General features: G+C 45.3%; 1 protein-coding gene across 2 annotated transcripts in view; it reads left to right on the top strand.

The window, feature by feature from the left end:
- Positions 1-27,230, top strand: part of IL34 (interleukin 34) — a 458,594-nt gene that overhangs the window by 254,986 nt on the left and 176,378 nt on the right. For both annotated transcript variants that reach the window (XR_011199931.1, XM_069217498.1), the window contains exon 3: positions 22,661-22,741. Coding sequence is in view for 1 of the 2 variants with exons in the window: in XM_069217498.1 (XP_069073599.1) it covers positions 22,661-22,741 (81 nt within the window). In the remaining variant the exon portion in view is untranslated. The remainder of the gene's footprint in view (positions 1-22,660; positions 22,742-27,230) is intronic.

Genomic DNA, 27,230 nt, shown 5'->3' with positions numbered 1-27,230 from the left:
GCTATTCATGAAGCCCTCATTTAACCTTAGCAAATCTGGTCAACTGAGGAGGTAGCGATAAACAGGAAATGTGAATATTATGTCCTTAAAATTAAAAGTGCTTTCTAAACTACTTTCCCAGAAGTTGACTGAGAGAGTGGGTATGATTGAACATACCTCCACAGTCGACGCCCACAGTGAAGTAGGGACAAGGCTGCCTGGGGACCCAGGGAAAAGAGAATACGGCCAAGGCAGTAAAGTTAGAAGACTAGGAGGGCCACTCAAGATGTACAACGTCTAGATAGTTGGTGTCCCGGAGAGGGCAGAGGGCCCATCACCCCAACTGTTTATGAAAGAGTGGCTTGGCTCTGGACAGCCGGCCCTCAAGACTATTCATGGTGCAGAGAGCATATAGGGTGCCGGGCCGGTCTCTTCCCCGGGGCTACGAGCCATAATGGACAGACTCCTTAATTTTCATGACAGGGACCACATATTACAGGTGGCGCGCACCCATGGACCATGGCAGATGGAAGGAGGGCGTTGTAAACATTTGTCCTGACTACACCTTCAAAGTGTAGAAAGAAAAAGAGATGTTTATGGAAGTAAGACGCTTGCTGCACCAATAAAACCTTAAGTACGCACTACTGTTGACTACTAGACTACGAATAACAGATGGCGATGATACTCATTCCTTTGAGTCTGCAATGGTGGCATGCGACTAACTGGAGGCAAGAGGCCATAAGGCCATCATGCACCCAGGTAGCCCAAGGGCAATCAGACGGAAGGATCGAAACAACAAAGACCACAGCAACGGCGTAAAAATCGACCAGGCTCCACCCCCATGAAAACCCAGATGGAATCTGAGAGGGCATAAATAGTCGCAGAAATTCAAAGCCGCCGGGCCTGGACCACATGCAGTAAGTGGAAGGCGCTGGCTGTTGACAGGGACACCACAGATGGGGAAACCACAACCAGGGATGAACAGGAAGAAGGTAGGCTGCCGGAGGGTCACCCCCATGACCTCGGACACCCTCATCTCATAAGATAAGCAGTTTCTGAGGGGTGATGGCCGCGCCCACATCGCACATATTGTGCAGGCGCTATGATATTTGGAGAGGCCAAGGAGGCCAGTTGACAATGTGGGGTATGTGACAGACACATTGGGCACAAGGCTGTAGGGAGGGGGGTTATTCAGGTTGAGGGGGGCAACATGTACCCAGACATTGGCAATGAGAATAGCGAAGAAGGCAACTGGACACTGAGGGGTGGCACACCTGCGATAGTGGGCGCAGACCTCCAGGGCATGGGAGAGGGGGACAGGGCAACAGATTAAAAGGAGGCGTGGGGAATTTCCTAGTAAGGCATGACATGGACACCTCTGCTGAACTCTTGTGGTATCTACCACTGGAATTGCAATCGGAGGGGCTATTAAAACTGGGGTCTGGCTGCGGACTGCACCCAAAGCACTCATAATTCTGTGGGGAGACGTCAACATGATCTTAGAGGGAAAATTGAATAGTGATACACTGCAGGGGCACCCCGTCGACGGACACTTGGGGGGAAATATACAAAGATGGTGCACACAGGATACTTGGCTGGCTCCAGGGGAGACATGACTCTGGTACAGAAAACAGTCCCCTTCTACATAACACAGACATAGGCAAACCCCGATGGCTTGAAGGCAGATGAGGTAGGTACATGGAATGGGATACCTCTGCTGTAGTCTTCTGGTATCTACCACTGGGATTGCATTCGGAGGGGCTATTAAAACTGGGGGCTGGCTGCTGAATGCACCCGAAGGACTCATAATTCTGGGGGGAGACCTCAACATGATCTTAGAGGGAAAAATTGAATAGTAATACACTGCGGGGGCACCCCATCGACGGACACTTGACTAGCCACTGTTTTAAATTCAGTAGGTTCGGTGGACCTCTGGAGGACCCAGAACTCAGAGCAGAGGCAATACTAATATGCAGCCTATCTGACCTTGATCACATCCTAGCCCCACAACACAAACAGGGCTGGTTCAGGGCCACTAGATACCTACCCAGGGGGATATCGAACCACTCCTTGATGATCACACCTATCTGGTGACCAATGATAGCTCAAGGTTGGGATAGCAGCTAGATCCATGGGAACGTATGGACTGGTAGTATGTGACAGAGTGCCACTTCGAGAAAAATGCGGGGTCAGTGGACTCTGGGGTGGTTCTGTGGCAGGCATACAAAACTGTCATTCAAGTGAACTAATCACCCACATAGTGAAGAAAAGGAGAGACCAGAAGGCCACAGATTTGGAGGTAAGATTGGGAGAAGGACTTTATTGCCTCGCCGACAGGAAGACTACAACTTCCTGAGACCACAGGAAGCCAGGGCCTGATACCGGGCGAAATAGGGGCGAGTGTATGGACTGGAAGATAAAGTAGGGAAACTCCCGGAGTGGCAGGCAGGGTAAAAGTAGGGGCAGATATGGATCCATCATCTGTGGGGGCAAGACAGGGCTTTAATAGAGAAGCTTGCAGACGTAGCCCGACAGCTAACGATGTACCTGAAGGGGGTTTAGAGGACGGACCTCCCCACAGGAGGCGAGGGTCTGGCCATATTAATTCGGGAACTCTCCACACCCAAGCTGAGGACGAGGCCCGGGAATCCCTAGGGCCCTAAATTACAAAGGCCGAGATAGCGAAGGCCCTGACAAACCTGAAACGCAGGAAAGACTTGGGCTTGAATCTATTCCAGCCAGAATTTTTCAAACGCCTTTAGACCCACCTTGTCCCTCACCTGAGGGAGATGTTCAGGGCTGCGAAGCGGGAGTGAATGCTGCCACAGGATCTACGCCAGGCCCTCAAAGTACCTATTCATGAGGCGGGTAAGCTGTGTGAAGACTGCAAATCATATTGTCCCATTTTGTTGCTGAATATGGAAGTCAAGGCACTGGCACAGATCGTGAAACGTTTGCTGTGAGTGGTAGAGACTCTGGTGGAGGTAGACCAATCGGTGTTCATGCCCGACAGAGCAGCAACACACATTTTTAGACAGCTGTTTGGGTGCTTCGCCTCCCCTTCCAGGATTGTAGAAACAGTGATGCTCTTTTTGTCAGATGCAGAGAAAGCTTTTAATTCCCTAGAGTGTCCCTATACGTTTGTGATCTTGGAAAAGATGGCTTTTGGTCCATCCTTTCTGGGATGGGTTAGGCTGCTGTATTGAGAACCTGTGGCTCGGGTCGGCGTCGATGGAATGCAGTCAGAGGCCATACTCATAGACTGGGGTACTAGCTGCCATCCAGCTGTCTCTCAAAGCCTTGCTGTCTTTGTCAGGGACTGATCAGTCCAGGTGCCAACGGACAACACAATAGACATATCAGACTGCAATAAACAGGGTAGCTTGATCAAGATGTCTGAAGGTGTTGAAGTTGTGACACTAGCTGGCACTTTACAAGTTCTCCCTGATGGTAAGTAATCTGTTGGGATCCCTCACATTTTAGGACAAACTCAGCTGGTATCATCTTGGTGACCACAAGTGGTGACTGCTTGTGAAAGTGGTGCAGTAGGGCAAGGTGTTAGTAGAATTAATTTGGGCAACTCTTAAAACAAAAACAAAATATTGTCTACAAAAAGATTGGGGTTAATAATAGAAAATTCACACCCAATGGGACTGTATTTTTTGTTGTTGTAAATCTTTTTATTGCCATTTCAACATAACGCCATTCTCTACATAGACATCCTGTGTTCCCCAGTCCAGTAGAGGCCCCCTAACTTTAACTCCAGACTGTCGGCATACTGCCATATGAGGCTGCATGGGGTCCAGATGCTCCCCTTAGATCGCCAGTCTTGGTTCTGTGACTTCACAAAAGGTCCACTTTCCATACATAAGTGGCTTCTGGCGTGCTACTGGACATGCACCCAGGTTCTGTCCATTGTACAGCATTGCCTCCCCACAACTGCTGGTCTCACTTGTTGCCAATCCACTCCTTTGGGATAGACTGCTCCAGCAGGCCCCCCTTCCCTTTTCTGCCCCCCCCAGGTCACCTCATTGGGTCTACCACCCTATTGACCATTTTCTTCACTTCTACAGGCATTCCATATTCTCTCAAAACTTTTGTGATTTGTACACCAGCTATTCTGCCCTCGTGCACCAGCCTAACTCTGACTCCCATTCTCACTGTGTGGGTGTGGATGGGCTCCCTCAACGCCTGAGTATGTTTCTCCATGCAACAGCAGGGGTGACATTGCAGAAGAGTAGCATGTATCATTAAGTGTTTGTTCCCTCCATTTGCCCAATGCTGCCAACCGTGGGTGTGAGCAGTAGCCGTACTTCTGTCATGTAGGAGAGCTTGTTTGCTATCCTTTCCCACTACCTTTGTGTGGCTGGTTATCCCCAAACCGTATCTAGTAAGGTGTCTCACTGGCCGCAACCCCTCAGGCAGTGGTCTGAGGCACTACAACCCATTTTTTGCAACATCACCCTGGTGTAGTATTCTCTGTGGAGTAGTTTATACTGAATCAATTAGAAGCCCTCCCTGGTTGCTGCCTCCCTCAAGTACCTGCAGGCCTTTCCCCAGGCATCATTTTCTAGTCTGCCCAGATCTTGTTCCGATCTGTGCCTAAGGGCAGCCATCGGGAGGAGACCATGTACGGGCAGTGTGGTGTACACGTGCGTGACCACATGAGCATGGACGTGGAGGGGCCAGGTCAGCACCCTGTATCACAGTGGTGATTCCTCCTCTGCATCTGGGCATCACTGTATTTTTTCAGGATATGCTGTAATTGGAGGTACCTAAAGTATTGATTGCTGGGTAATTCGTAATTGGATTATAGTACTGGAAAGAGCAGTAGTTTATCTTCTCTCCAAACATCCCCCTTGTTCGTAATCCCCAGGATGTCCCTCTTTTGTGTCTTTGGATCTCCCTGAGCTCTTCAGAGCTTCTGTCTCCCACAACAGTGTCACAAGGGTGCTCTTCCCCTGCAAGCCTGTGGCCTGTATCACCTTCCTCCAGACGGCCACCACCATGGCCATCTGAGGCGAGAGCCCCGTCAGCCTACCACGACCATAGAGTTGGCGCAGGCAGCCCACTGGGACTTGTACCCACCTATCCGCCATGATGGATGGCTCTGGGATGCCCACATAAACCCAGCGGTTCACCACCACCAGGTGGGCTGCCCAGTAATTTCAGTTCAGCACGAATGATGGCCCCATCCCAGGGATTTCGTGTCATTTGTGAGGGCGATCGTTGGGGATCTGCCATCCCAGAACAGCATCCTGGTGATCATGTCCACTTGTCTGAAGAATCTAGCTGGTACCACATTTGGGGTATTCTTGTGGACGTAGAAGAATCTGGGCAGATATATCTTTTTGTAGAGTGCTACTCTTCCAATAGTGACAGCAGGATGCAGCCCCAATGACCTATATCTTGTATGCACGCCTCTAGGACCCTGTCTACTTTTTAGCAGAAGAACCGATCTCTGTCGTAACGTATTTCCCAAGGTACCGAAACCTGACTGGCTCCCACCTGCCTGGGAAAGGACCCTTCTGTGGATGCCAGGCAGTCAGCGGGTACACCACCAAATTACCCACTTGATGCATATTCCCAATTGGTTGCTGAAGCTGTGCAGGATCTGCCATATTTGGGGAGGGATCTCTCTCTGTCTGCCATGTACAGGAGGATGCAATCTGCGTACATGTAAATTTTGTCTTCTCATTCTGGGTCCCATCTCAGGGCCCTGAACTGGGCATTCCTCCATATCCAGTGTGCAACCAGCACGAAGGCCACCGCGAACAGCAGCGGGAATAGCAGGAGTTCCTGCCTAGTACCCCAGTCTATGAGTATGGCCTCTGACTGCATTCCATCGACGCCGACCCGAGCCACAGGTTCTCAATACAGCAGCCTAACCCATCCCAGAAAGGATGGACCAAAAGCCATCTTTTCCAACATCACAAACGTATAGGGACACTCTAGGGAATTAAAAGCTTTCTCTGCATCTGACAAAAAGAGCATCACTGTTTCTACAATCCTGGAACGGCAGGCGAAGCACCCAAACAGCTGTCTAAAAATGTGTGTTGCTGCTCTGTCGGGCATGAACACCGATTGGTCTACCTCCACCAGAGTCTCTACCACTCACAGCAAACGTTCACAACATTTGTTTTTTAATGTATTTTTATTGAAGGGGTCAAAACATACATTGCCATCAATTCAGCATTGTTCACATTGGTGTATATGAGAGTTTACAGTACATGAGCCATACAGTCCGCTGTAATGGTCAAGCACATACGTACAATGAGGCAATTATTAATGCTCAGTATACTGAGTAATCCTATAATGGTGCTGGCTTGTGAGTGTACATTTTGCTGGAATAAAGCATGAACTGGGTAGAACTGGGACAACGGATCGGAGTGAACAAACATGTAGGGAGTTGTGCGAGTCATATGTGAGTTCAGTTATGGTTGTGGCAAACAGGTTGCTGTAGAACACTGGTGCCAGTGTGAAGGAGTTAACTCTGCTGAGTAACAGGTAGGAGTGGATTGGGGACAGAGGCCAGGGGGAACGGGATCTGGAGAAAATAAAATGATGAGTAGGTTAGGGAAAAGGCGTGGCACATGATACTACTTATCAGAGCGGCATGGTATCATCTTGTGTGTGTTGATGAAAATGGGAAAGTATCGTAGCCTAATTAATGAAGATGGGGCATTTATGGAGGCCATGTAGCTCTTCGTCATGAAGTGCCTCCTCTTCGGCCGAACCCCTTTTGCGTAGGGCTCCCTGCCAAGCCTCCACCAGCTGTGGGGCTGCAGAGCGCCAGTGGAGTGTTAAAGTGTGAATTGCTAGCAACAGTGCCTGGGCAGCAAAGCAGATGTGTACTTTGTGACTCTTCCTGCACCTAAAGATACCCAGTGCAGTCGCTTCCCATGTATCCAAGTCAGTCAATTCTGTCACTTCCCATATGGTTGGGTGTACCAAGTGCCAGTATTGTTGCAGCGCGGGGTAGGACCATATCACATGCTGGAAATCTGCACCCATGAGGGGGCATCGTGGATGGATGGTAGCCGTTCAAATGAGCTGGAGTAAGATACGCTCTGTGTAAGAGGTAGAACTGAATGTTCTTGAATCTGGAATTCCGGTAAACACGCTGGGGATGTTGAAGGGCCAAGTCCCATTCCTTATCTTGGAGGTTCCTCCCACTGCCGACGTAGAGCTGGGAGAGGGATATCAAAGAGTTTGTGGATGGCCCTGTAGATCCAGGTGAGGTGTCGTCCAGTACTGAAAGTGAACACTGTGTGTATGACTGTGTGTGTAGGTTGCTCTGTTTCTACTTCGTTCAGCAGCATATGTGATGTGCTCAATAATTGCCGGCATGTAAGGAATTGCCCAACTAGTAAATCGTGGTCAGCAACCAGCTGCTGAAATGGGGCCAGAAAGCCCTCAACATGAAGGTCACACATGGTGCGAAGTGAGGATGACGTCCAACTACTCCTTATTTTTGTAGTATATCTGGGGAAGCAGGGTAGTTCAGCAAGGGGGATGTATTTGGCATAGGCTGGTTTAACCAGTGAAAGGCAGTGTACACAAAGCATGCAGAACTGCACCATTGGCATTTGAAGGGGCGAGGGGGGAGAGGGAAGGACCTTGGGGAATAGCAAGTTACGCAATGTTGCTGGCGAGATTGTGCCTTGGTCACCACAAGCCTCAACCATATATTGGCCCGCTCCCCAGCGTGCCAGCCACTGTAACTGTGCTGCTAAGAAATATGTCTCAAAAGGCGTCGCCCCCAGTCCACCTCTTCCCACCGGTAGCTCCAGGGCAGTCAACAACATAACCTTCTGTAGGTGGTCCAAGATTAGATAAAGTGAATTTACCTTTCACCGCCAGTCATCGAGGTATACAGGAATACAAGTATCCCTGACATGGGAAGATGGGTCACAACCACTGACACCTTTGTAAAGACTCAAAAGACTGAAGCAAGGTGGAAAGGGAGGATGATGAAATGAATGTTTTCTTACCTCACCATGAAACATTGGTACTCTCTGTTGGGCTGCAGTCCTGGTACATGAAAGTATGTGTCCACCAAGACCATCCAGTTTTCATCGTCCAAAGTTAGCAAAACTCATGTGAGGGTTGTCATTTTGAAATTCTCCTTCTTGAGTAATGAGTTCAGGAATCTGAGATCCAGGATTGACAAAGTAGTGCAAATAAGACTCCACTCCACCCTCTAACTCAAGTACAAGGTTGATACCCTTGTTGGCGAGCAAAACCAACACTTCTTTGGAAAGGATAGTGTTGTGGCCAGCCGATCTCTGGATGCAATGGTGAAAATGTGAACCCCGGTTGAAGGGAAAGGGCCATAATCAAGTTAGACACTTTAAAGGACCCATATGCCCAAAATGATTATGTGCCAATAGGGTAGTCAGTACAATATCTGTCTCTCTAACAGCCCCAGTTTCATGCACAAGTGCAAATTAAAGGGGTTTGGAAGCGTTGCCTGGAGACGAGGATATAAAGGATTCTGTTGTTGCTGTCCTTGAAGGTTGTCACCACCCTGCCTCTAGTGCCACAAATTTAAAGGACCAAGATGCCCCAAATGATTATGTGCCAATAGGGTAGTCAGTGTCATATCCGGCCCTCTAACGGCCCCAGTTTCATGCACAAGAGCAAATTAAAGGGATTTGGAAGAGTTGCCTGGAGACGAGGATGTGACAGATTCTGCTGCTGCTGTCCTTGACGGTTGTCACCACCCCAGCTCTAGTGCCACAAAAAGTCTGCACTGTTTATTGGCTAGGCTGTGACAACTGCTTCTTGCAGAAGGTGAGGCCCCTAGTTTAAACAACTTCCAGTACTGCTGATGATATTGACAGGCCAGAGATAGCAACCTCAAGAAATGTGCTATACTTCTGTTTTAAAAATGCTCCAGAGTTGCATCTGCTTTTTCTCCAGAAATTGGCCCATCGAAGCACATGCCCAGCAGTGATGCGTGGATGTCACCGGAAAATCTGGTGGCCTGCTTCTAGGCATGCATTCTGATAATGACACCGGGTCCCAGTGCACCAGCACCTGAGTCAGTGGTTCCCAGTCCAAAATGTAGAATCTGCTTAGGGACATCATGTCCATTTTGATGCTTTGTGAAAAGACAGGTCTTCACAAACTACAGAAAGAACCTCACATGCCATGTCCCATATTGTGTGACCCCTGCACCCTATCAGATAGATAGCGGTCAGTGAGTACTGTGCCAGACTGCCTGAGGAAAAAACATTCTTGCACATAGCATCAATTCTCTTACACCTATATCCACATGGGGGTCCTGGCAAGGAGTTAGGGCTCACTTTGCATGGGCAAATGTGACCATGTCCGTCAAACTGATGGTCAGCCTGCCTCATTTAGAGAAAAATGGAACATCAGCTTTCCCTCAACAGAGCCCCCGCTGGGACATGAGTAGGGATTGTTGGAGTAAAGCCATTACACGCCTACTCTACATAGAGTGGACAGTCTGATGTGTTTTTTTTTTCTGGCTGTCACCGCCGAGGGACAGAAAAAATAATGACTGGGGTGCATTGGCTTCAGATTTCCAATGGGACCAACCAAGAAGGCAAAGCTGACCCCGGTTTCTAGTCTGCTCATTGCTGGACCTGTCTTGAGAACGGGTGTGCCTTGATGTTGAACCAGCTTTGTTTACACTTTCTATTTTTTTTTAACTCAGCTTTGTCTTTGACTTACATGTTTCCTGGACCAGTACCAGCTTTGCGATCTTGATTATTAATGTCAACCATTTCTTATTTTCAGTGACACAGTGTTTTATTTCCTGATCTTTGATGGTTTTTGGATGCATCAGGGAATACGTGTCATAGGATTTGGAGTCATGTTTGGTACCGAAGCACCACAGGTCGATGTCATCTAGAGTTGTGGCCAACATCTACTTCTGGTATGCGCAAATTGGGTTGAAGCCCATCGTTTTTAGGGAGACATTCCCACAAACAAAATAATTTGAACCAAAAAAGAGTTGGTGATCAAAATCAATGGGAGACGAGTTTCAGTTCTATATAAAAGAGTGCAGAGATGGTGCATTTATGTGGCTCAGTTTTGTTTTTTCTATAGGTGGAACTGTCACAATAGAGGTTAGTGGCTTAAATTGCCAGCATGCAGGGGCTAGTCCAAGAGTTTACAGATCTAGGGCCAGATGTATGACCATTTTATTTTGCGAGTCTCTAATTGCGATTCACTGTGAGTTAAATGAAATGTACAAATGTGTCTCAATGGGGTGCCAAATGATTTAGGGAGTTAATATTCATGAGGTAGGTCACAATTTGAGACCCCATTGGAAATGGCCGTACTCACAGGGATGGTGCCCTGCAGGTCTCAGCAGACCACCATGTCTTTGACTGCTTTTCAGTAAAGCAGTTTTTCTAAATTCAGTCCGTTTTCCCTGAAGGAAAATGGGATGCGTTTCAGTAAGAAAAATGAAAAGTTTATTTTCATTTTTTCAAAGACGGCAGCAGTCCGTGGGACCACTGCATGCTCTGCCTGCATGTTTGCATGCATTCACAAAGGGGAAGGGATCCTGTGGGGACCTCTTCCTGTTTGGAAATGGGTTAACACCAATTTGAAATTGGTGTTAACTGTGATTGTTTTTCGACCTCTTTCATGGTCACAAAGGGACGCCCCTTCCTAATTGTGAGTCGCAGTCCCTATTTTGCGAGTTGGTAACTGTGTAACGACTCGCAAAATAGGGATGATGGTACATCGTACCTGCCCTTTTTCCGGTCGCAAATGGCAATTTGTGCCTTTTGTGACCTCAAAAAGGCATCGTACATTGGCCCCAAGTCTTGCTTTTGGGCATATTCACAAGTTGACAGATCTGAAGTTCGAATTTTTCATCAGAAACAGATTTTAGGCAAAGGCAGAGTTTCCTGTACCACTATTGCTGAGAATATGGGAGGTGGCACACAGTGCATAGATTGTTGATGGTTTTTCCTGTCTTGTTCAGCAGTAGATCTTGGTTAGTCAATATACCCTTATCTGACCACTCTTTCCAAGTAAACATATGGCTTCCTACTATTATTCTATATGAGTGGACCATCTACATCCTGCTATGGATTTCCAAGCCATCAAAAGTGAATCTCTTTTATCCCACTGTCCAGTGTGTGAAATATTATGTGCAACATTCATGAGAGAATACTCTGAGATCAATGAGCTAATAACCAATGTTTTGGGTGTTCAACAGGTGGGTGTTCTGTTGACATACAGTGGCAGGAAGTCATGACCAGGGAGGGCTGTGGGAAAGGAGGAAAGAATCAAGTCCAATGCTAGTCTACCACTTCACCAAATAAGAGCTGCAGGCTTAGAAATTGACAATATCCAGCCTACAAGTTCTTGTGAAAAATGGGGAGAAATAGAGAAATACAGTGGAGTTGGATGACTCATCTCACAGTGGTTTAGGATGGTACATGTCCTTCTCAGACATCTTAAATGTAGCACACTTGCCACTGGTACAGCTAGCCTGACTATAACTACAAGGATATAAAAAGTAATATAAAGTATACAAGTGCACACTGTTATAACTCAACGCTCATCCTAATGTGCCACCCACCAAAGTAGCCTTTCAAACTTGTCTCAGGCCTTCCACTACAGAGCCTGTGTGTACAGTTTTAAACTGCCATTTCGACCTGGCAAGTGCCCCCACTTGCCAGGTCCAAACCTTCCTTTTTATTGGATATATGTCACCCCTAAGGTAGGCCATAGTTAGCCCCAAGGCAGGTTGCAGTGTATTAAAATGTTGGACATGTACCTTTACGTTTAACATGTTCAGGTAGTGAAAAACTCTTACATGTATTTTTCACTATTGCAAGGCCTATTCCTCCCATAGGATCACATTGGGGTTACCTTGAATCAGCCTTTAAGTGAAAGTTCCCATTGGAAAAATATAGGAATTTTGAGTCTCTGGAGTCATAATTCAAAATCATTACTTATGATGAACTCGAATTTTAAATTGTAAGTCTGAAAATGTCACTTTTAGAAGGTGGCATTTTCTAACTTTAACCATGTGTGCCTCTGCGTGTCTCTGAATACATGTCTGGGGTGGATGGCAGCTGGGCTTTGTGCATTCCCTCTAGCAGTCACACACAAAGGGAGCTGAGGTGTGACAGTTGCATCCTGATGGCCCATCAGAAGGCTGATGGGCCATACACTGGCTTGATGGAGGGGGGTAGCTCTACCTCACTTACACCTGGATAGGGCTGTTCCTCTCCCCACACAAAGGACTGTAATAACCTCCTGTAGAGTGTCTGGGGCCAGGGAAGGAAGGGCGGGGACCTTGTGATCTTCAAAGGCCTGTCTGAAGTCTCCCCCACTTCAAAGGCACATTTGGGTATAAGTAATAGACTTCAGACCCCACCAAGGAACCAAGGTCATTCTACCAGGAAGAAGGACTGCTGTGCTGCCAGGAAGGACTGCCATTCTGCAACTGTATTACTCTGCCGGCATACAGCTTGCTGTGCTGTAGGAGGGACTGCCACTTTGTTACTTGCTTTGCTGTGTTGATTGGCTGCTTCTTGCCTGGAGTGAGAAGTACTGGACTAATTCTCCTCATCCTTGAACCCAAGATTATCCAGGGGCTTGTTAGCTTGACCCCTGTTCTCTACAGTCTCTGTAACATCAAAGACTGCCTGCAGCTCTTCTGGTACTGCTGGACTCTGCCATCTGTGAGCCCTACCCTTGCTCAAAAATCAAACTAAAAGTCAACGTTTGTCCCATAACTTTTGTAATTGACAGTTGTGCATTGAACAAAATCATGCCAGTTGAATAACAGTTTGGCACCTAAACCATGACTCACAGCATCCAGTACGAAAGTGTACACCTGGGATGCTTCCAAACCGTTGCGGAGTCAAGGATTGTTCACGGCAAACTTGTGGCATCAGAATCTGTTCAGGCCCCAATTCACGTTCTTCAAGTTACCCCATTCCCTTTCATGCTATAGTTTTGCAACCGAAGCTAACAAGCGACTGGTTATCTATCAATTACAACCTAAATATGCAACCTGAAATTGTCTGTCAGATCCCATCTCTGTTTCATGGTCTAGGAATGCTCAAAACAATGAAGGTGCAACTCCACATTAATAAAGACATCCAGCCTATTGCAAAGAGACATCGCAGAATAGCAAGAAGTGGTCGAGAAGAAACTAGAAACCCTGCTAAAACACAGTATAATCAAGCACTCGACTGGTCCCACACCATGGGTGTCGCCCATAGCAATGGTGGTGCCAAAACAAGGACAGTGTAGGTGCAGTGCACATCTGTGTAGATATGCACCAAGCCAACAAAGCAATCAAGAGAGAGAGACATCCTGGTCTGCATATTGCGGACATGATCATGCAGCTGAATAGAGCCAAAGTTTTCTCCTGTCTTGACCTGAATAAAGGTTACCAACACCTTGAGCTGGATGAAAAATACAGGTACATTACCACTTTTGCAATTCATGTTGGTTTGTTCAGAGACAAAAGATTGAGCTTTGGAGTGTCATCTGCTGCAGACATATTCCAAGATGTTATACATAGAATTATTCAATCTGTTACACATCCCTTCAATTACGGTGATGATATACTGGAACAACGCAGAAGGAACATAAGGCTCTCAAACAGGTGTGTCAGCTGCTTACAGATTCAGGTCTCAGGTTAAATGCTGAAAGGTGTGAACTTTACAAAACAAAACTCAGTTTTTTTGGGTACGTATTTTCTGATGGAGAGATGACTCCGGATCCTGATAAAGTTGTGAACACTATCAGCCACCAGTCCCCCACAAGATGTCGCCATGGTGTGATCCTTCTTGGGCACGGACAGCTATTGTTCTAGGAACATACACCTTCTTGGGGCCATTTTCCTGTGCAAATCTTTTTCCCCAAATCCCACAGTAGGGATTCTGGAAGTGTGTGTAGTTTCTCAACCCCAGATGGCCACCACAATTCCAACTCCCATACCATCCCAAACTATTATTGAGGGATCCTGGTGATTCTGTTTTCCAAGGACTTTTGTTATTCCCAGTAAATGTGACAAATTTGAGCTCACAAACAACCTATTTGCCTTCTTTCGCAGGATTAGATTGAAACATTACTATATGTCATAACATGATCCAAGTGAGGAAAATATATCATGATTAAAAGCTCCGTCCACCTTCATACCACCCCAACATAGATTAGGTCCTGAGGTGGACATTTTTCAAAAGGTGATTCTCAAGAAGATGCTGAAAATGTCTAAACATATACCAAAGCCATTGTACAACCTGACCAAAAAGGAAAATCTTGAACTCAAGAAACTCAGTTTAGATCATGAGATAACAATGAAGCCGTATGACAAGGGAGGAGGCACTGTACTTTTGGACACACAAATGTATAAGTCCAAAATGAAAACAATGTTACAGAATACCACCAGAAAATTGTGAGAGACCCAGAATAGAAACTCATTCAGTGTATCCAAACCAATAGTCAGGAGGCCCTGCAACAGGGTATTATATGCAAAAAAAGAATTTGCTATTTGAATCAGGCACCCATCTGGCTTTCTGTGATCTATGGTGTCCCTAAGACCCGCAAAAGAACGAAATGGACTCTTAGCCCCATTGTGTCTACCATTGGGGCTTCAACTGAGCCTCTTTCCAAATATGTGGATGTATTCTTAAAACCTCTTGTCTATCAATTGCCTTCTTTTATACAAGATATTGGGCTTATGATCACCAAGATAGAAGGTTTGGACCTTAACCCACAACACTGTATATGAATATCCCCCAATAACAAGCACTAACCACTGTTGCGGATATCCTTAAGAAACAGGGTAGGAATCCCCAACAAAAGTATATTCTACAATGTTTGGAAATAGTTCTCTACAAGAACATTTTTGACGTTAATGGTGGGATATACCGCCAAATAAAAGGAGTCAGCATGGGGGCCTCTTGTACCCCCAGTATAACAAACTTGTATATGTGGGAATTCAAGGAGAGAGACATCTACAAAAAGATTGCCCCCTTTTTTTGAAAATGTGAAGCAGTGGCCTAGACATATAGACAACATTTTCTTCATAAGGAGAGGAGAAGAAGCATTATTGGAGAGTTACTTGCCTGGTTAACCTTGTGTGACCAAACCTTGAAATTTACCAGTAATTCAAACTGCACTCAGGTGGAGTTCCTAGATATTGTGATTAAACATCAGGACAATTGTTTTATGGTCTCCCTTCACACATGGCCGACTGCCCAGAACACTTCTTCATTTCGATAGTTACCACCCCAAATGCCAGAAGCAAGGTATTCCATTTAGCCAATTTCTTAGATTACGCCAGAACTGCACCAGTACCAGGGAATTCCTCCAGCATTCAGAAACCTTGATGGTGAAACTTTTGAATTGGAGTTATCCAGGCAGATTGGTGAAGGACTTGCTTAAGAAAGCAAGATATTTTGCAACGGAGACCGCATGTTTGCGGGTAGAAATAAACAACAGGACAACAGACTAGTATGTGTGATGCAGCACTCGACTTTGAACAACAAGATCAGACAGATCATTAACTCACACTGGCACATTCTAAAAGTTAATTCAGATGAAATTCCACTTGAGGAGCCTTTGTTTGCGTTTAGGAAGAATCACAACCTGAGGGACACTGATTAAATTCTGTATTTCTGGACTAGTGGATGACAGTCAGAGATCTATCACAGGACTCAGTCCAATTAAAGGCGACCACAAATGTGGCACATGCCACGAGTGTGAAGATGCCATTGTGGCTCATTGTGGCTATCAAACTGACCTCCATGACTAATTGCAGAACAAATAACATCATCTATCTTATCCTGTGGCCTTGTGGACTTGGGTATGTTGGAGAAACGAACAGAGAATTTAGACAATGCTATAGTGAACACAAGTCAGCTATACTTAACTAGAAGAGGGGAGCTCCACTAGTCCTACATTGTGCACAGGAGACACCTACTGATAAAGAGTAGAATTGGATTATCCTGGAAAGGATTCAATCAGAGGACAAGACACCAACAAGAGAAGGAAAATGAGAGAAGTGTATTGGCTTTACACTTTTAAGACATATGATAAAGGCTTGAATGAGTCTATCCCTTGGGAGAATGTGGTAAAGTAATAACTTCCGGATGATACCGGTTCTGGCTTACCTGGCTCCATTCGGGACCCGTAGCCTTTAGTTCACTGTTGTCTTCTCGAGACAACCTTTACCTCGTGTCTTTAGTGCCAGTAGTTGTTTATGTCATTTGTTTGTTACATTGTAGCTTTATTTTGTTCCCTGAGTTAGTTTAGCTGCCCAAGTTTGGTCACCTTGTTCTATTTACCCACCATCCTTAGTTCGCCCTATTTGTGGGATTATCATTGGCAGATAGTTTGTGTTTTTTGTCCCACCGTCTCTTTCCCTTTTTGAATCCATGCAGGCTTTTGGTTTGCGAGTTGAGTCGGCCAAATTCCAGTCAGGGCTGTTTCACGTTTTGTATTCATACTGGTGCTTATGCCCCTGCTTGCTCTAGGCTTAGCAGGTTGTGGCGCTCTCCAAGCAATACTAATTTTTCCTTTCAACATGGTGTTTTGGTGTGGTTTCTCACTTCCTGTCTGCTTTGTATGTCGAGTTCTAATCCTCCTGTGACGCATCCTTCCCGGCAGCTTCTCCGTGCCTGTGGCTATATGGCGATCTGAGCTACCCCGACCCTCTGGGCCCCCACAAGGTGTCCGACTAGCCAGGTTAAGTATTTCATTATGCTATTATGTGGCCTCGTGCGAGGAGAAGGAGGCTTTTAGCTTATTTCCTTTTCATACTTATTTTCTTTCTCGGCAGGCTAGATTTCTTCCTCTGTCTTTAAGATTTCTAGTTTATCCTCCTGGGGTCCCGTCTGTTGGTTTACTGATGTCGCTGGTTCTAAAATCTGTTTGTGTTCTCATGTATGCGGACTGTGGGTGTAGTTAACTTACACTGTGGTACTCTTGGCGTTCGGCGCTTTCTCGTTATCTATGTATCTGTTTGCTTATTTACTGTTAGTCCTGAGTGTACAGAGGTGTGAATCCCCAGTCGGGGGCGACTGAGTCATGATGTAAATGTACTTTATGTTTGGGAGGCTTTTGTTTGGGGAGGTATCTTCTCTTTTTTAGTTTGGTCTCACAGTTTACGATGGTAGGTAGATTGTTTCACTCCCCTTACTTTTTCCTTTTTGCCCTGCTTGCTTCCAATAGGATTTATCCGGTTCCTTTATAATTCCGGCACAGCATCTGGCGTATCAGCAGCAAGTTGGGGCAGCTACTTTTTTCACTCATTGGCAACGGTCCCGTTTCATCATATTCTGTTGGGTAGGCCTTTGCGTACTCTGGCTATGGAGATTGTGCCATGTATAGTTTTCATCAGATATTGCTTTCTTTTTCTGAGCTGTTTTTATATATATATTTAGCAGAGCAGCGCTGGATCACAGGCCTGCAAGGCTCGACTCTCATCACATGCTTTGCGTCCTGAAGAAGGTGGCCCCCTCTGTGCGGTCACATCGAAATGCGTGTCGGCACATTTTATGGAATGGAAGGATCACAATTTTGATAATGTATAGCAGAATGAGTAGTATATGTATATATATATATATATATATATATATATATTACTGGAATGTGTTGAGGTGTTGTTTTTTTGTGGTTATCATTGAAAGTAACTATTGTCTTCGGAACAACATCACTGCTATTGAACCTACCAGATGTTTTCAGTGGTATCTTATTATTGATGTGTCATAAGTGAACTTACTATACCCTCGCTTTTAGAGTTTTTGTGTATAGTGTGATACTGTCCTGAGTTTATGTGGTTGAGTATGAATGTTTGAATGTTTGGTGGTTTTTGGAAGGAGTGATTTCTGTGACCCGGTTACACATATGTATGGTTTTTGCCTTTGATAGAATAAGCTGATTGCATGCTTGTAAAATTCTATATAGTTTTGTATATTGAATATTGGTGAACTGGATGTAACCCCTAATAAAATAGTGCACTATTGATGTTTGCCTCCTTTGTATCAATATTGCTCCTATGAGTTGTACCATAGACCTATACATATAAAAAAAAGTCTGCTTTTTCTATTACAAGGAGGTGTTTTCAGTATTTTGTGTATGTTTTCCACTGGTTGTTGTGCCCTAGAGAGCATAGTAATTTCAGGGGCTATCATTTTTTTGTTATATTTAGATTCTGTTTCCTCATCCTGGGTGAGGCCTAAATAAGAGAGGTTCTTTCTGCCTTTCAGTGCGTCGCAACTCTTAGTTTTCCTCGTAGTGTTATTTTGCTCCTGGATTAAGCTTTAGCTGTTATTTCCATTCCAGTACTTTGCCCTTTCTCCTTCCCTGTCCCTGGTCATTGCTGCTGCAGTCTGACTGATTACTATTGTCTTCTGAGACCTAACAATTGCCTCTGGAGTAATATCTTGTTAGGTTTCTTTGGCTGCCGTTTTTTCCCTCCATGCGGCTCCTTCTGGAGAACACTTTTCTGCTGGGTACTCACAACTGCCAGTGGAAACTGGTACCAGGAGGGGTCACCCTTACCTCTGGCATACCAAGATCTGGGCAAGAAGATGCTGATATCGCTTAGAGGACCCCATCAGACATCCTAGTCGTGACAAGAAAGGTCAGGACTAAGAAACAATCAAGGGGAGTTGCTCTGAATTTGTATGTCAGGAGCCTGGGATGGGCTTGTGGTAAGTATACAGGAAACCTCAGCATGTGATCAAATTTTAAGAAGAATGTCATTTAACTGGAGAAAGTTGAAGGCAGTACCTCATGTGCTCCAAATTTTTTGAGTCACTCTGTAAAGGAAGGTAATGTTGTTAGACACTTATATTAACAGGAGAAGGGGCACACAACTGAAGTTCCTGGCACGCCAGGCATTCTTCTTAGGTCTTTGGGTAGTCCTAAGTCAGCATTACTTGCCCCAGCAGTGAGCATGGAAGGGGAGTGGACAACAAACAGAAAGACAGCTGCACTAGAGAATTCCTCTTGTCCAACACTCTAGCACTGAGCCAGGTGTTCAGCTACATTTTGCAGAAGTATGCACCCTTTTCAGTGTTCTGCACTTACTTTCTTCAGACTAGGAGTTGGGAGTTGGATACTCTGTCCCTGACTTGGAAAATGGATCTTCTGTATGCATTCTCTCACATTCCAGTCATTTGTCAGGTGTGCATTAAGATCAAGAGGGTTGGCAGAGTTGGTCCAGTTGCTTCCATAATGACCATGGAGGTTGTGGATTTCCCTGCTTTGTCAGCTACCAGTGAGTCCCCTGTTGGGGTTACATCATTATACTCCCACTCAAGTCTCAGTACTGATAAAGAGCATTATCCATCCACAGTTTGAGGTTGTATGGCTGTTGAGCAGGGCTACAAAAAAGAGCATTCTTCTGGTATTAGAGTCTTGCTGCAACCAGGGTCCCACTGCTATAACATTAAGATTTGTAACAAGCATTAGGTTTTTCATGTTTTTGTTCATGTTTTTGTTGAACTGTCCACACCCGGTTTCATGTCAGATTATTGTTCTTACTAATTGTTTTATTGTTGATTCTCTTGGGAGCTGTGTTACATTGTTCTGACTTCACTGGGTGGGACCAACTACGAAGGGGACTTGAAATGGCTGAAAAGATAGAGGATTTCGACCTAAATTTGCTCCTTAGGAACATCATTTGCTTCTCACATTATTGCTGGGTTTGAGACACAGGAGCCAGTAGCATGAAATGTCCAACCATGAATGTCAGCCAACTCTATGGGTAAACTGAGGGCACTTCCAACTAGCAAGTAATTTCTGATGGTAGGCCCAGGAGCATTGATGCCCAGTCCAAATGCTACCTTTTCAACTGTCCTTGCTCCACAGCTCCCAGGAGATTATTTGGTCTATGCAGTGTCTGTATTCTTCTGAGATGATAGTCAAGTAACAATTATTTCTGAAGAAGCGTAGAAAGCCCAATGACTATTGAATGTCAGCAATCGGTAAAGAATGTCAGATGCAACATCTCTAGTTGCTTTCCTTACTGGAACTTATAGACAAGTTTAGTTGATGTTTAAGAAGTCCTACCAGGAGGTTTTCTATAGATAAAAACACTTTAGCACCTAATTAGTTCCTTAAACTTTTTTGGATTTAGTGGACTAAGGGCCAGATGCATCAAGGTTTTTTGCATTTGCAAACGGTGCGAATGCCCGTTTGCGAATGCAAAAAGCCAGTTCAGTATGTATGAAAGACATTCTGAACGCAATTTTAAGGAATCGCAAAAATAGCGATTCCTTAAAATTGCGACCCTGTGTAGAGAGTCGCAAATTGCGACTCTCTAAATAAGAAATCGCAAATAAGGATTCCTTATTTGCGATTTCTTAGCACATGTATGAAGCCATTCCTAAATGTGATTTGGGCAATTAGGAATCGCTATTTACCACCAGGTTGAACCTGATGGTAACCATGTGCAAAATTTTAAAATGCACTTAAAATGCATTTTTAAAATGTACATGTAAATCACACATGCCCTTTTGGCATGTTTGCACCATACATGTCCCCCAAAAATTGTTTGGGGTGCAGCAGAGGGGGCCTTAGGCCTCCAGCACCCTGGGGTTTTGCATTTCCAAAATTGCAATTTCTGGTTAAGAAATCGCAATTTTGGAAATGCAAAAAATTTGCAGATATGGGTTAACAGGCCCATAGGTGCGAATGGGGACAGATTCTCTATTTGCGATTCGGTAATAGCATTTGCGATTTTTAAGAAATCACTATTACTGAATCGCAAAAATCATACATACCTTTTTTTGCATTTCTGAAATAGCGATTTCTTAAAAATCGCTATTTGAGAATCGCAAATCGGTTGTATGATACATCTGGCCCTAACTGTTTAAATGTGCCAAAAAGAAGCAGACATTTGACCTTGGAATACTTCTCAAAATATTTATAAACTTCCTTTCTCTTTTATACTGCATACCTTGTACAATTCCAAAACTATCCTTTGTAGCAAACCACAGAACATCCTTGAGCAACAACCAACACTGTTGTTTTAACATCTTCGCAAGGCTTTACTCTCCCATGTTTCCTGTTGTTGGGTGTCTCCTCTAATCTTTCAGCAAACTTTAAATAATTTGCTCTTAGCTGAGTTTACATATTTAAAGAACAAGAGTTAGGATACATTATTTTAATAGGAGTTTAAAAGAATTGCGGGACTGGCTGGGTTGGAGCCTATGTGCCATTGTATTACTGGGTCTCACAAGTGTGTGCCACCCAACAGCTGTGGTGAGGCATCATTGAGAGATCAGGGGTGCCCCCAAAGCACCACAACGGAGCAGGTGACAGAACCTGTCAGTTTCAGTGACTCGTTGGTACATGTCTTAGGAGGTTAAGACTAACAGTTCTTTCTGAGCCAATGTATTGTAGCCTGCTGCTGAGGGTTATGCCGGTTGTTAAAGGCCCTGAACCTGAGTTATAGGTAAATCTGAGTCCATCATTGGACGTAGGTTCTGTTTTCCTTTAGCAAGAGGGAGCAAGTCACAGTTACCATATATCTTCCAAAGGATATCATATCTTATAAATATTTTATAGCTGTCCCTTTCCAAAGTTTATATGTGGCAGGTCTTTAACAAAAATCCTTTTTTCTGGTTGTGTCTCTAGCTGAGCTGTGCAGCGCCCATACCTGAATCCTTACAGAGTGCATCCTTATTACTCCAGGGAAAAGATAATATGGCTGTGACCCATGTTCTCCAGAATACCATAGCGCTACCTGATAGTTAGTTTGTCAGTGAGACCAGTGTCTCCTTGACTCTTTTGTAAGTCTAGCAGGAGGCATACGGAAGAGCTATGTCCTGGATGTTGTCTAAGAGCACTTTCCTGTGACCCATGGCTCCATCTTTTCCAAGTTGAATCACTCATTTGCTGCTTCCATACATGACCTCCTTAAGGTAGATACACCTTGCAAGGCTTTACATTGGGTTATAACCTTTGCTATCTACTAGTCCATAATATCTGAGACACCTTTTTGCCCAATATGCTTACTGCTCCTATTTCTTGGTAGGCAGTGTGGATTATTTGCTGAGGACTATCTGCGTATTGCAGGCTAAACTATATAGCCTCCCTCTGAAAATGTTTGGAAAATCAGGAGGCATTACAGAAGCTCTAACAACATTTTACAGGTGTCCTATATGTAGTTCAACACAGTATTTCATATGAAGCAATGTATGCTGGCCTCTTGGGTGTACCTTCCAACCATGCAGCTAAAACAGAAAGACGAGTATTTCCGGTGCGAATGTAGAGAGCTATACCTATTTAGAGCAAGTGGTTTTTCCTTCATTATGAAAATGTAGGCTAAGTTCTTGGAGACTTTTTCTGGGGGGTTTAGGGGTCCTTTTTCTTTAGATTCACCAACAGGAAAATGTTCAGATTGTGGCAGATTAACAGTACAAGAACGAGATGGACCTTGCATGATTGCTTGCACTTAAATTAGTTTCTATTTGTGTTTTTTTTATACCTGTGTGTCTGACCACCGACAGGTGAGAGCCACGGAACAGGCAAACCCCTGGTCAAATTAGTTTATTTGATTCAAGGCTGACTATAGGCAACTGTTGTAAGGCACACACCTTGAGGTGTCCAAACACACCAGTGTGGCAGCATTGCCATGCTGCTCAGGATTGGTACTAAATAAATATCCTGCTTTGCACCCCAGCATTTCACCTTCCCTTTTTTTCCACAGAAGTACAACTTCCCGATTAACTACACCATTGATGTGCCTCGCATTCTGATTTTCCGGAAGAGAAACGTGACTCAACTGCTGGTAAGATCTGTGGTGCTGATCCAGTGACTATGATGAGTGAAACTTGTGGCCTTGTATAGCTCTCGGTGGTTGTAGCGTGTGCTTACAAAAACCTTTTTGTTGCAGAGTGAACCTAGCTTTTCCAAAATAATGTGGTCAGACTATTGTCACTGTTCATCACCACAAATACGCCGATTCCTAATCAGCCATCTTACTCTGATTTTCCCCTCTTGGTCCCAGTCTGTACAGACTGTCCACCTGTGCTCACCTCATTGCAGACCACCGTATAGTCCACTGAAAAACACCCAAATCTTCCAGTCATTCTTCTTTTCCCTCCTTCTGTCTCCCCAAGCCAGGATCTCCAAAGGGGCCAACTATACCCACGCAGACAGAAACCATACCAACACGTATAGACTTAGGGCCTGATTCTAACTTTGGAGGACGGTGTTAAACCGTCCCAAAAGTGGCGGATATACCACCTACCGTATTACGAGTCCATTATATCCTATGGAACTCGTAATACGGTAGGTGGCATATCCGCCACTTTTGGGACGGTTTAACACTGTCCTCCAAAGTTAGAATCAGGCCCTTAGTGTCACTGATGGCCCTATCAAATACTGAAGTGTGTATCTTCCCAAAACGATATCCTCACTACATGCACTGGATGTCCAACCCACTAGGTATATTGTTTAAAGACTTATCCAGATGAGGCAAACTGTAAATTTCCTTGCTAGGACAGATAACTTGCATCAAAATTAACTTTATACCCTGACTCTTATCCATTCTCTAATTGCTCCTTTCAAACTGGACTATTGATCAGTCAATACAACCAAAGATCTTGACCTATGTTTGTGAGGTTAAATTACCTAGAGGAGCTAAAATACCCTATACAAATCAAAGAACCAAGGGGGTAGGGGTGTAGAAATGCCCAACGTAGGAAACTATACTAAAGCTGCTTGGTAAAGAGGCAGCAGAAAATATATTGGCACTCATATGAAGAAGAGCTGCAAAGCCATCAATATGCTCCAAGAGGGTAGGGGTGTAGACATGCCCAATGCAGGAAACTATACCAAAGCTGCTTGGTAAAGAGGCAGCAGAAAACATATGGGCACTCATATGAAGAAGAGCTGCAAAGCCATCAATATGCTCCCAACATATGGCAAACTCAAACAAACTTCTAAATGCGATAGTATGTCATACTTCACAATGTTTGGGACCTTGATATTGTGCTGGAGGGGATGCCAGGATATTGGCGCAATGGCACGCGTGGTGACAATGCACCCGCACATATTGGAAAACCATTATGTCCTGAATTGAAGGCATCACAGGCAACACTTTAACCCCTAATCCCTTGATTGTTTTGTTGTGCGGCAAGGTTCCTTATCACCTTGCAACACCTACTGGATAATTGCTAATACAAATGTCCTTAGCCACAAAGCTCTCAATCATACGTTACTGCAAGGCACATGTGGCACCACCTTTGAGTGCATGGTGGATTAAAATATGGAATGTTTTTATCATAGAAATGCTAACAACGAGTTAACAACTGGACACAACACTTTTCATAATTTAAAAAGACTGTTGTCCCCAATCATCTGCTATGTGCAACATCGCCCAGTGCCAGTTGGAGCTGTTTGTGCCCAAAATAGTAAGGTGATCCTAAATGGCTGGAATGTCTCTCCCCTTACAATTACCAGTCGTAAAAATATTATATAAACTGTATCATCCTCCCTTAGGGGTAAAGATGGCAGGTATGTTTTTACGTGTTGACAGTGTTATTATGATGATGCAATAATATGTCTGTACATTCAAAAAAGGGATTTACAGTATATGCTCCACTAAAATGTAGAAAGTTGGTAATAAAAGAATACCCTTGCTTCTTATCAACTTACCAAGTTGAAGATCAAAGTCCAAAATGGCGGCGGGGGGTCATATTGGATTGTAAGTACTAGGTCGAGCAAAGAAACTTAGTAATAAAAACGAATCAGCGTACTACTGCAATTATTTTCCCTTCCTTGTACTTGTCCTAGAAAATCGAGGCTGTGACAAGATGGCATACCTTCGCCCAGTCCTCAGAACGAATAGACAGCAAGTCAGCTCCATAATGAATGCCACAAATCCAATTTTAGGGATACAAGAGAAAAGGGCATACTTGAATAACTACTTTGGTATAGAAGATTTTGTTCCTGATGTCCATAGCCCCTTTATCACCTATCTGGTGGGCATGGTCAAGGAAGCCAGTAGACAAATATCAAGCCATGATGAAACTCCACCAAAGAGGCAGACACCTGTAACTGATTGTCCCTAATCTCCACCAGGTGCATGAATCCTTATTAAGTCATAAGCAGGTGTTGATTTTTATCTAAAACCATAAAGTTGCCTTCTTCCTCCTGTCGAAAGTCCCAAAATTAACAAAGAAGTTGCCCTCTTGCAAAACTACTGATACCTTGAAATGTAGACGTGGACAGCCAGGGTAAGATGCAAAGGATGCTGTGTTCCTTCTACGTCTGAAGAAAGAGATGGAAAAATGAGGTAAGCATGGTCCCCTTTCCTTATAAAAGGTCAAGCTCTTGAACACACGTCCTAGACCTTCTCTCAGGATCTAACGGTCTGGGAACATGTGCAGGTATAGTGGGTTCACCAACAGTTCCCATAACTTATAAAACACCCAGCTCCTGTAACTGCCATGAAAAAAATTAGCTTTAAAAGTGAGAAGCTTCAAAGAAACCTAATCTTGATGTCCAGTTCTCAAACACAAAACAAGACAGTGAGCCTGCACATCCCCTACTCACCTCTTTATAACAATGGTGCTCATATTTACCTTGCTTCAGCCCCAGATGGAACAAGAGACAAGAGCCTAACTGAAGCTCCCTGTGGTCCCCGAGGTCTCCTGGGACGAACGGCCTCTCCCATCTGCCTCAGGCTGGGGGCTCCTTGGTGGCCGTGGCTGACCGCACAGCCGATCCGCATTGGGCCCACCCCGGTGCTGCTTTTCCCCTGCTGCTGCTGAGCCTGCAGGGCGGGAGAGAGACTACTGCATGTGTCCCTGCCTGGCACGAGACCGGGAGGCCTTGTGTGAACGCTGCCTGGGGTGGACACCTCAGCTGGGGAGCTGACTACCTAGGTCTGGATCTGACCCTCTCTACTCCCATTGTTCAGCAGCAGCCCCGCCTTGTGGTGCATGCGGCTGAACCCAGGACAGAGATGGCAACCTGGTCGCGACTGTGCAGGGGTTGTGCGATTGGAGGACATGCCCTGACCTGATGTGGAGGCGTTGGTTGTGGCAAGGGGCAGCCACAGCCCATATCCCTGATGGACAGCAAATCCAGCATTGAGGTGAGGCGATGGAGTCTTGGCCCCAGCACTAATTTGATGGTTTTGACGTAAATACTCATACACCTCACCTGAAGTGTGGGCCCTTTTCGGAACATGGCGCACCGTTCCCGGGGTCGCCGGGTGCTACTGTGATGGCCAACACTCTTTATTGACAGATTGCTTTATGTTTGGTCTATGCGCGCCTAGCTGGGGCCTTCCATGCAAAGCTGGCAAATTCGACAGGTCATCTCACCCCACCCATCGGCCTATGGAGCTGGACCAAAAGATCTTCTGCCTTCCCCTTTAATCCCAAGGAGACCCAGCAACTACAACTTGGCCAGTGCCTTACCTTACCTTGAGGCACCCCCGTTTTTTCCCCACCCACCCCCCCTTTTTTCTTTTGGGGACGTTGACATGGAGCGGCTGAGCTGAGGCGGGAGGGGGTTGGTTGCTGGTGGGGCCTTGATGGGCCTATAGCTGCCTCAATGGTTCTGGTCTCCTCCCGAGCTGCGACTCCTGGAGACGGTGGATGTGGATGCGGTTTTTGCTGCTACCCCGAGGCTCCCAGCATCTGGATTTGTGAGCCCACTCTGCTTGGCTGCTGGATTGCTCTTCCTGACTGCTCATGCAGCCCCGCGGGGGCAGGTGGATTGAGGTGGACTGGCTGTGCTTTTTCTAGACTGCCATTCGTCAGCCCCTGCCTGGGATTAACGTGACTATCGTCCCTGATCACTCATCTTCTACCAGCCTGAATCCTGTGGAAGGACTATTACCAATTGTGAGCACCTTGATATTTCCAACTCCTGGCCCTCCCGCTCTCTGGCCAACATGGGTAAGGGCAAACCCCCGGCCTCTACCTCCCAATCTAAGATAGACAAATTTACCACCAGTGCTCCCGAAATGAATAAATAAATGCCTGACAGAGTCTCCAATCCGATGCCCTCAGATCTGCAATACATTATTTAAGTAATTCAGACATTATGAGAGATCCTTGAGAATAAGACTGGTGAGGTGGGTGTTTAGGTTGGTCTACTGCACTAAGACCTTAGATCTGTCGCAGGCCAGGTAACTGAGATGGAAGGGGGTGTCTTTACTTTGGAGGACAAACCCTTAGAGCTCAGATTCAAATTGGCAGCACTGATAGCAAAAGTTTCCACCCTAGAGTCCAGGGAGGAGGACTCAGAGAATCGATCCC

Source organism: Pleurodeles waltl, chromosome 12 (assembly GCF_031143425.1).
Source record: "Pleurodeles waltl isolate 20211129_DDA chromosome 12, aPleWal1.hap1.20221129, whole genome shotgun sequence".
Classification (NCBI taxonomy): Eukaryota; Metazoa; Chordata; class Amphibia; order Caudata; family Salamandridae; genus Pleurodeles; species Pleurodeles waltl.
The sequence above is the reverse complement of the archived record's forward strand: the minus strand, read 5'-3'. Positions and strand labels throughout refer to the sequence as shown.